General features: G+C 42.0%; 1 protein-coding gene across 1 annotated transcript; it reads left to right on the forward strand.

The window, feature by feature from the left end:
• Positions 1 to 10: 10 nt before the first annotated feature.
• CUNH15orf40 (chromosome unknown C15orf40 homolog) lies at positions 11 to 3,705 on the forward strand. Its single transcript, XM_042824489.1, has 4 exons — positions 11 to 193; positions 268 to 394; positions 923 to 1,050; positions 2,991 to 3,705. Exons 1-4 carry the CDS (start codon positions 11 to 13, stop codon positions 3,081 to 3,083), a joined length of 531 nt encoding a protein of 176 aa, XP_042680423.1. The 3' UTR covers positions 3,084 to 3,705.
• The last annotated feature ends 7,405 nt before the right edge of the window (positions 3,706 to 11,110 follow it).

Here is an 11,110-nt window from a genome sequence, read left to right on the forward strand (position 1 = left end):
GCTGCAGGCCATGGAAGACATCGTTTCCGGTCGGGTTCCTCCGCGTGGAGCGGCTGTGCCGCGCATGCGCAGCAGAGGGGCGGGGCTAACGCCGTTCCCGGAAGGGCCGCGCCGAGCCATGCCGGCCCTGGCCGGCTTCCGTCAGCGGCTGGCGGCACCGCTACGGGCCCGCGGCGGGGCCATGCCCCGGAAGGTGCGGGCGGGACGGCCGAGACCGGAGCCCAGCGCTTCGCGCCGGCCGTCCCCACGCCCGTTTCTCTCTTTCAGGGAAAAGCGGCCGGGAAGGAGCCCGCCGAGCCCGGCGCCGCCGCGGGGCCGGTGCTGGCAGCGGGCGACGGCGGCGTCAGGGTTTCGGTGCGCGCCAAGCCCGGCTCCCGCCGCAGCGCCGTGACAGGTGGGCTTCGCCGGGCCGGGAGCGCGGAGCGGGGCACGCGGCGCGGCACGCGGCGCCGTGCGGAACTGCGGAGCGCGTGGCCGGGCGGAGCCGCGCTATCGACTTGCGTTCGGATGACGAGCGGCTCTCTTTCGCTCTCCTGCACGTAACGCCGTCCGCACAGCCGGCTGCTCGCGCGCGGATCGGAGCTGTGTTTCGCACAGGTGCGCGGCGCCCGCGCTGCCAGTGGCTGCGGGTCTTGGTGGCGTAAGGCGGCGCTGCGCCCGCAGCACAACGGGGAGCCTCAGCGCTGCGCCCGGTAGCTGCGGTGCCGGAACCGGTTACGCGCGACTGTCCGACGCTGCGCTTTGTGCTGGAAGCATAGAGTTCTGCGCTGCCAACAGCTTTAAGGGCTTTAAAGACGCAGAGTCGCCCGCAGATATGGGAGTTGGTGGGGTCTTAAATTAAGATGCTTTTGAAAGCATGAACATCCATTTCTAGGGAATGACAGTTAGGCACTCTGAACGCTTGTTCCGTTCCTCGTTGTAGATGTGACAGCCGAGGCGGTAGGTGTGGCTATTGCTGCACCGCCTTCAGAAGGGGAGGCGAACGCGGAGCTGTGCCGCTACCTTTCCAAGGTGCTACAAGTGAAGAAGAGTGACGTTATTTTAGAGAAGGTACTTTTTTTTTTTTTTTTTTCTTGCTTTTTTGCTTTTTTTTTCCTTTCAGTCTTATTCTGTTGCGCTGTAAATTCGAGGCTCTGGAATGTTATTCATCGAGTACAGCAAACTCAGTCCAAATGGCACTTGAAAAGCTTTCAATTGACTTAACAGGGTGATTCGCTAAGGAAAGAAAACTGGGATAAGAAGAACCACAGCTGATCTTGAGATCTTTAATCAAAATAGTTCTAATTATGTGTTTTCAAAAATGTATTTGGACGTGCCTTCTGTGGCTCTTAAAGAGCCTTTTGTTTCCATTTCAAATTCAGCTCACGTAATTTGTGCTTTGCAGAAAAGGTGCATTTTAGGGAAAAAAAATTGCATTCATTTTTTGAAGGCGCTTCTGTATTTTCTGACAAGTACCTGTGGCACACAAGTAGAGTGTATGGAAACATCACTGTCACGGCTGGGCCTTAGGAATTTCTTCACATGAGCTGTGTTGTGTGTTGACATGTGTTGACTATGTTAGGTGGAAACTGTTTTATTCATCACGCTGAATAAATAATTAATTTCACTTTGTGAAGGTGAGGACTCAATGAAAAATGGTGCCTCTTATTTTTCTATAATTAATGCACTAGTTGGAGAAGTCTTTTAAAAGATGGCCAGGGCAGTATGATCAATGAACTGAGCCCTGCTTTGGGGAAAGGTAGAGGTGCTGAGGTTTGATTCTTTCTTTCCTGACTCCTGGGTAAATTCTTTAATTCTGCCAACATTTTACAAATTACAGTTTTCCTGCCTTGAGGAGTTGTTCAGATTTAATTAATAAATATAAATGCTAAGCAGAGCTAAGGATGAAAGGGACCAACATTTTCTGACCTTCTTAACTCAGTCCTCCAGTGTCCACATAAGTACAAGCTAGTGTTTGTTTTCCTCAGACCACTGTTTGTTCTTGGTGGAGCACTGTGTCAAAGTTTGTACTTTATTTGTGTCTTTCCATTCTGATCTGCTAGGTGCACACACTGAGTGGTTTTTGTACTGGTTGCTTTCTGCTGTGTGCTACCTTGCTTCGTGATAACACTGACAAAACAATCCAGTGTGGCGTGGTTTGGTATAATACCAGGCTTACCACGTTTCTATCCAAAAGGCTTGATTTTCATTATCAACTGTCGAGGCTGCTTTAAAGGACTATTTTTCATTTTTAAATTCTTGCCTTATTTCCACATGGCAGGGTTAAGACATTTTTCTCCTTCAGGAGGTTCCAAATGGATCTTCCAAACTTTTTATTATGCATAGATCAAAATGTAGCACGTTTGTTTCTCTTGTTTTTACTGAATCCTGGCAAATGTGTAGCTTCAGGCAAAATGAAACGAAGTTGCATGTTTGCCAGTTCCAATGCAAAACAGCAATTTTGTCAGTAATATAAAAACATGTCAATGATATTTAAAATAACAGCTATTTAAATCCAAATATCTTATATGCTATATACAGTGCAGTTTGTTGTCATTTAGTGGATATTACCAAGTGGAGAGTTCAGCTTAAGAGTAACTAATACTCTGTTGGAGGCAGTGCTGAAAGATCCAAAAGTCCACATCTACCAAAAGTTTGTGGTAACTCTGTAAAACCTCAAACAAGATACAGTTGGAATTTTGCTTCTAGCTAATACAGTAGAATAATGGAAACTTGCTTTTTGTTCTAGCCTATAAGAAAGGCATTATTTCAGGGCATGCTCTGGGAACTGTAGCTGTTTTTAAAAGGAGAATAGAAAAGACATCGCTTTCGATCTTTAAAATAACAAGAAAGGATGTTGATGAACCAATTCTGAAGCCTGTTAATTCTGCATAGCTACTCACTGAGAATTATTTTAAGTATCTATGTGATATATTGGCATCACAGCTTCTTTGAAATGCGTGTTTGGTGGTGATTCTCTGCAAGATGATTTCTGTGTGTTTCTAATGCAGGGTGGTAAATCACGTGATAAAGTGGTGAAGATTTTGGTATCGCTGACACCAGATGAAGTATTAGAAAAACTGAAAAAAGAAGCTTCCACTTGACCTAAAACAAGAGTGGAAAATGGAACAATGTTATGCATCTTGGTGAACAGAATGATGTTTTTTTCTTATGTAAATTGGTCCTTCTGGGAATTTGGATACTGACTGGGAAAAGTTATACTCCTCTGCTCCTTCTTTCTTTGTTACTGGCACTGCTGTGTAGCTGAACTGTTCATGTAGGTTTGGTAGGAAAAGTGGTGTTTACAGAGGCTCTGTGTCTGCTTCTGTCAGTAACACTTGTCTTCTTCCCTGCTCTCTCAGGGTTTCTGAATGCAGCAAAATTTGGTTCATAAAGTAGAAGGCTTGGAGTGATGGGCTTCAAAGGCATCAGTACAGTGTGAAGCGCAAAACAGTCTGGGTGGTACAGACCCTGGAAGTGTTCTCTTTAATATCTGGTGGCAGGTGTTGGGTGCAGTTCCACACTATGCTAAATATGTGTATCTAAAATTAATGTATTTAAAGCTAATGTATATACTGTGGTTGGTCATCACACAGGCAAGCTAAAACCAGAATTACTAGTCTGTAATTAGTTACCTGAAAAGCAGAGCTATAATTGTGGTAGCTCTACAAAACGTATCTCAAATGTAATGACTTTTTAATAAAAGAGCAAAAAAATATTACCAAACTTTGTTTTGTATTTGTATTTTTAACAAAAACATTATTTCCCAAGTGTTAGGTACTAGAACATTACTTTAAACAGAACTATTATGCATTTTTTCTCCAGTTTAAAAATGAGCATCATCCTACCCTGTAGCAAAACTTGTGGAGCCATGGGTAGAACAGAACAAGAGATCTGAAACACAATGGACAACTGTAGCCCAGTCTTAAGGGTAGTGAGAAAACTGAACTTTTCTTCTTAACGTGGTTCAGCGGTCAGAGTAAGAGTTCAATGTATGAGATAACACATGCATCTGGTAGGAATTTGCTTTTTCATCTGAGTCACCACTGATGTCTGAAATTGTTTTATCTTTACTACAATTGCCATATTTTACACATAAGGAAATACATCTGTATATTTAATACCTACAGTAAAAAAAAAAAAAAGTACTAACGTTACATATATGAAAGTTACAGCTCAATTCCTCTAGCTAGTCTCATCTGCTGCAAACTGGAGCTCACAGGTTCCATTTTTCATTGTTGAAAAGCTTTTGTTTTTTTGAATGTTCTGCTTCCTATTATCCTAAATATTGCAACGATCATTTTTGGAGTCGGAGAACTAACATTTGTCACCTCCATGAAGGTATCTTATTTTAGGAGATTTTATGAAAAATCTTGTTTGGACTGTTTGGGGAACTCACTCTAAATTGTGACTGGTATTTGCTTAATGTTTTGCAGCTGAGCTGCTTATTTTCTCAGCCTTATGGCCAGCCATACATTGCCTTACTTGCATTTGCTTTTCAGACCATATGGGCCTATGTCTATGTACTGTTCTGTCAGCTTTGGTTTGCAGCTCGTTGCCATTTCATCTCTTCTTGCCCAGCAGAGGGGTGCCATGTCCTGCAGAAAAGTCAAAGCAAGCAAAAAGTAAACGTTCATGGTTGGTTGGTTGTTCTTGTTTTGATTTTATTTGTTTCTCAAGCTTCTGTTTACCATGATGGGAAACAGCAATGCGAAGATGGAGGAATCCTGCTTTCCTAGCACTGCATCCTGAGATGAATGCTACAACAGCTGTTATACAAATTTCTCCAGAAGCTGGTGCCATGTGTTACATGGCATGTACTATATGCTGTATTGAAATACAGTGTTATGCTTTACTCCAGACCCTGATGGAGCTGGGAGCTGGGTAGGCAGGTGTAGTGTCTAAGGTGCGTTGGTCGTTGGTGGTTATCTACAAAAGTAACCAGTTTAATGTTTTGATTTCCTCTCTGCTTTTGTTTGGCCTGCTCTGGGAGCAGCATGGCAAAGAAAGCCTTCATGTAATGAAAACAGAACTTATTTGGTATTACCAATCTAAATTATTTCTGAAGGATAATATAAATAACTCTGGAGTTGCTGTGTCTGAGGACCTCTTACATCAAAGTTTTCATGTAGTCTCCCTGTTATAAGTATAATATCTGAGTCCCTGATATGTTTGTCCTGATGACTTGCCTGGGAGGCAGGAAGATATTGCATGACACAGCAAAGAGGCACAGTGGAGTTAAGTGGCTTGTGTGCCCAAACAAGATGTCAGTGCCATAACTGCAATATAGGCCTGGCTCCTTTACATCGTATATTGAAGTCCAAGCCCATCAACTCTCCTCATGAGCACAGTAGAACACTTCAGTGCTATTTTCAGAATGGTGGTGGCAAATATTCTATCACTTCTCAGCAGAATGTATTTTTAGTAGAACAGTGCCTCCTTTACCTACTGGTCACCCCCTTATCCATGTGCCTAAAGGTATCCCTTGCTCTAAGCAACGTGATCATTCAACTGCTTGAAATCCTGCTATTTACTGAAGCTCTGCCCTCATTTCCTAATGTTTTGTTTGACTGATTTCAGTAAGTTCTGATGTGATTTCATATCTTAGTTGTGGGCAGTCTTTGTATTTTTGTATGTAATTGAGTTGTTTGAACATGGAAAGTAGAAGTGTCTGAATGCATTCTATGTCTATGCAGTCTTACGGTGTAGAACATTCTTGCTCTTTCTTCCTCTCAATTAACATTTATTTTCTAAAATCAAACTTTGAAAGTAGGTATATGGTTTCATTGCAGCACTACTCTAATATGCTAATGAAGGCTATTTAATTACGTCCTCTGAGGCTGGCCTCCTTGCTCTTTTAGTTTCAATCCACTCCATTTATCATCTGCAGCACATCCCCATCTCTGCTTTTAGTCCCATGTGATTTTAAATCCCCATTTCTTCCTGTATCATCAGTCTAAATAATCCTGTGTAATTGACAACTCTGTCAATAACTGGCAGTGGCAATTTACCAGAAAGTGCAGTTTAATATCTTCCTTCCTTCAGCCTCCAGGAAGATAGATACACCTGCTCCTTCTCCTCATTACCTCACATGTCTCTCTCTATTTCCCCTCTCCTACTGTTTATTTGCATATGTAAAACCTGAACCAGCTGAATCCACCTTTTATTATTATTCCAGCCCACTATATTCCCCTCCTAATGTTTTTCGCCTTTATCCCATGGGGATGATTCACTGCCACATTAGTGTGAAAATGTGCTGCCATCTCCCCCTGGGAACGCAGTGCTTTACCTGCATGTAAAGCCTCTCTTGCTTATTACTCTCTGTCCCAAGTGCAGCAGCCTTTCTTGGCTCGTAATGTAGCCAACACAAAATAAGCAGACAGAAAGCTGCTGAAGAAATGAAATGCATGCCTGAAAGGAAGAGCCTGGTACTGCTCTAAGGTAATGGGAATTCATTTCTTCCTGGTCCTTCATATATAACTTACAAGTAATTGTTAGTAAGCCATGAAGAACTTTGCTTTCCTCTGTAAATACTTCATTTGTTTGTTTTTGTATTGTCTCCAGAGCTGGGAGAGCTGAAGTGACAAAGTAGGCTACCAGACCATCTTACTGCATGCAGCTCAGTTTTTAAAAAGTTGTTTAAATACCATTTGGAGTTTCTAAGCTCATGTGGAAAAAGAAATGTATTGAGTATTGCTATAGCAGTCGGTCACTATAGAAACATGCTGTAAAGATAACAATTGACTTTGGCCTTAAGGAGAAAAGAATTTAAATGAATTTTCAAAGCCTCTTCTGTGCTGCTCGCATGAAGCAGTCTGCCTTATGAGAATAAGTGGGGTTACAAATGATCATCCTGGGGTAATTGCCATGAAGCTGCCTTTTTTCTGTTACAAGGTAGGTGTGCAGTGCACTTGGGAAAGGCAAGCAGCTCATTGTTCCTTCAGCCAGCTTTTGCTGTTCGTGTCTTGCAAGGATTCATTGAGGCACAATTAAAAAAAAAAAAAGCAAAGCTCCCAATACCTGTTAGGACATCCTTTGTGTCCACCTGTCTGCAAGGGGCACTGACAAGTTGAATTTTTGAAGATAAACTATTTATATGGAACCTTTTTATTTTTCTAGTGCCTCTTGTCAATAGCTTCTTCTAATTTCTTCTAGATGCTACCACATTATCTTTCTCGTTCCTTGGGGCTTGACAGCAGTTTGTGTGAATTTGAATGCATGTTCATTTTGGAAGGGGAAGAAAGACCTTGTGAGGTGATTTTTGCAGTCAGAGAGCAAAGCCATCCCTCTAGTGGGGCCCTGCAGCAGCTTTGTTGCCTCCTGGCATTTGCCCTTTAATAAAATGTCTCCTTTTGTCTTCAGTGAGTCTGACAGCAATCAGCTAGCACATATTTGAGGTCAAGTTCCTGCTATGAGGAAAGATTGCTATTTGCTACGAGCGTGCACTTCTGAACAGGAATTTTCTTCGTTGTTTCAGCTTCTTCATCGCTGCCTTTTGACAGTGAAAATGCAGACTGTTCCTAATAAACGTGATAGGTTCGTGGGTTTTCTTTAATTCCTTTTTTTTCTTTTTGTTTGGATATCATGATTAAGCTCATCATTGTCTGAATATCAGTCCTGATACATATAGAGAGGGGACCAGCCAGGCAAATTGTACTTGACTAATTTCACTTAATTAGGATGTCTGATTCTGCTCGGTCACTTCCTTGCAGAGTTCAGGTTCAACTACTCAAGCAGACCCAGAGCTTTTTGGTGAAATATTTTTAAAAGATGATCAGCTTCTAATGATGTTCTTCAGACTTCTTTTTGCTGTGATTTCTGTCATTTATCAGCTAGAATTTCTAATGAAGAAGTGCCAGGTGATATTTCTGGCAAGGTGTGAATGTGAATTGAGAGCATCTGAAAACAATGATTTGACAATAGCTGTCATTAAATTGCACTCAGGAAGCAAGACGAAAAGAAGGTGTTGTGCCAGCTGTATTGAGGTTGGCATTGTATGAGAATTTGAAAGGGTTTTTTTTAAATCTTCCTATAAAATTGATCTCCATGAGATAGAGGCTTTTTTCTTGCACCACTGCTTATATCTGCAAATAAACATTCCACTAAATATATGTTTTATGAAAAACGTTTAACAACCTTTTATTTAGAAAAGCTTTCATTTCTCAGCTGCATGCAATTCCTGCTCAGCCCAGTGGACCAATTCAGTCTTTTCACCTGAGAAGGATCTCACAAAGTGCTCCAAGTTGTACATGCCTGGGCCTATAAATTTAAACAAACACATCTTGTTAGTTCATTTGAAGATCTTAGCTACTTCCAGACTGGGTTCTTGTCTTTGTCCCACGGGTTTCCATTGGGAGGTACCTTGATTAGACTCTCTGAGGAAACAGAATCTGTTTACTTGTTGTGGGTTTGTGTAATAGGTAAACTTCTCATATCTGAAAATGAAGAAGATAAAAGATGAGGAGGGGGAAAAAAGGAATAATTTTTGTTTTATAAAGGTCATTTATTGGTTTTTTAGGCTGGGAGCAGTTTTTCTTTGCTTGTTGGAAGTATTGACTGTATATCCTAAGCTCTGCTGGAGGAAATAATGCACAGAATAGAGCAGAAACTCTGGATGTTTTATAGCACTTTGCTGCTTAGCACTCAAGTCAAAATAGAGAAAAACTGTCACAAGAGTAATACTTTTGTAGGCATATTTTCAAGGACCATAAATCCAATAATTTGCAACATAATTTCCCCCATCTTCCACAGTTATTTGTTTGCTTACAATCTGTGAATCCAGGTGGAAGGAGGATGCTATACTGCCTATAGCCCTCTTAGTGTGAATTGTGAGCCCTTAAATGCCAAACTATTTTGTTGGGTTTTTTTTAGGAAGTAGAGATTCATCTTCTGAAATCAGAGATCCACGCAAAGGCTGCTCATTTGTTATATGGAAAGAGCATCTACTGGTGCTGTTGTTATTTAGAGGTGTGTGAGTTAAAATACAAATATAGATGGAAAAATCTGTGCACTACTCAGAGCTCATCTATCCTGCCTTCTCATCTCGTGTAAGTGAACTGATTCTACAAAGGCAGCTACAGTTTGGTGGTGTTTTTTCTCTCTGTTGACTGAACTTCTGCCTTCACAGCAAGTCAGGACTAATGCTTGTAATTGCTCTGAGGTTGGCGCATCGCCCTGACACCAGTGTCATCCAGCCGCATCTCCCAAGGTCCCACCTTACAGCAGAGCTCCCTCAGAAGCACTGTGAGGTCTCCCACAGGTTTCCACGATGCTGACCTGGCAGCCCTGTGGTCCCCTTGCAGTGGGGCTGCTGCCAGAAGTGCTCATTCAGGTTAGTGCGCTCCGTGTGAGTTTGCTCTGCAGGGGGAGGATAACCATAAATTGTATTAAAGATTGTTTCCAAATGAGACATTCCTTTCTTTTTCTGTGTCAGGAAAGCATTAAGACTTAATTAAAAGAGAAATTCGAACTCAGAGAAATTCGTACCGATCATTGCTCCTCTGCTGTATTAATTTCCAGTGTTGAAAGAGGACAAATACCAAAGGGGATGACGTGTCAAAATTTAAGTGGTAACACTTAGGAATGGTGAAGTCAGGTCTTCTGATTAAGTGACTCTTTCAACAGTGTTGTACATGAGAGGGAAAATCAAACACTTGTTTTCTTTTGCCTTGCTGCCTGTGAGCAGCATCAAGCAGAAGTGTTACACATCCTTTGTCTCTTCCAAAATGAAGTGCTTTTCTCCACAAAAGAGCCTTTGGTCTGCTGCTACATGCCTGTTCAGTTTTAGGGGATAAATACAGCCTGTGGCTTTAGAGGGTCAATAAATCTGTGACTTCTTAGTTGTAGCAAACAAGTATGACTGCCACCAGATTTGGCAGGAGAAAATACACTGTCAAGACTGTTGTGAACTTAGAATTGGCAGCAAGGGAGAGTGAGCTGTATTTAAGTATTTTAAGGAAGAACATGTCCTAAACATTAAGATGTGAGCCAATTTTAAAGACTAGGACTGCCAGTTATCTTTGTGTCCAGTTCCATGAGGATGTTTTCAAAGAAGAATGTCAGACTTAAAATAACAAGAGCATATGAACTAGATATAGCAATCTGTGTTTTGTCCTTTTCCTCCATTCCTTTCTATCTGTGATAACCTATGTATTCTCATTGTAGATTAGATGCAGGTTGTTGGAGATCCATACTCTTTTCCATAGGTAAAGCTCCAAGTCTCTAGTTGTTGCTGTAATACAAATAACATAGGAGCATAGGAAGTTCCGCACAAATGTGCGCAAGAACTTCTTTACAGTGAGGGTGACGGAGCACTGGAACAGGCTGCCCAGGGAGGTGGTGGAGTCTCCTTCTCTGGAGATGTTCAAGACCTGCCTGGATGCCTACCTGTGCGACCTACTGTAGGGAACCTGCTTTGGCAGGGGGGTTGGACTCGATGATCTCTGGAGGTCCCTTCCAACCCCTACAATTCTGTGATTCTGTGATTCTGTGAACAATAACAGCATAATCAAGCTTGTATTTGTTTTGTGGTTATTCTGAACTCTAGAGGTTCACAGTAATTATAATACCATTAAATACTAATGGCAAAAGATTTAAGAGTAGATCATGAGACTCATGGAAGGAGATGAAAATGTTGCTCAGTCTTTTCCAGTACCCCAGGCACTGCATTCCTCTCTTTTATAGCAAAATACCAACTTAAAATGATTTCCAAACTGCTGGAGCATAGATCAGCTCCTCTGTGCTAAGGGCAAAGCATGATATATAAGAGGCAGGTTTATGTGGGAGAAGCTAGGCAGGAATCAACTCAGTCACAAAAATCAGTTTTCTGTGATTTTGGAGAAGCGCATCTCCCTCCATTTAGCAGTCAGAGAAACTGCACTGAGTGCTGAGAAATAGGAATATAACTGTGAAGAAAGCAAGTCTTCTGTATGTCTCAGTATTGCTCTCACCATGAAATCTGATTGCTTTATGAGTTGTGGAGCTGGGGTTATGACTTCATTTCGAAAACTTGTGGAGTGTACTGATGTGAAAGCATTACATGACATGGTTCTGTGACCCAGCCCTTTGCCTCACACAGCTGTGTTCAGTACCAGCATAGTGATTTATTTCAGCCAGTGCAGAGTGGTATCTG

This window comes from Centrocercus urophasianus, unplaced genomic scaffold (genome assembly GCF_019232065.1).
Source record: "Centrocercus urophasianus isolate 14NV4802_14NV808 unplaced genomic scaffold, USGS_Curo_1.0 seq_23, whole genome shotgun sequence".
NCBI lineage: Eukaryota > Metazoa > Chordata > Aves > Galliformes > Phasianidae > Centrocercus > Centrocercus urophasianus.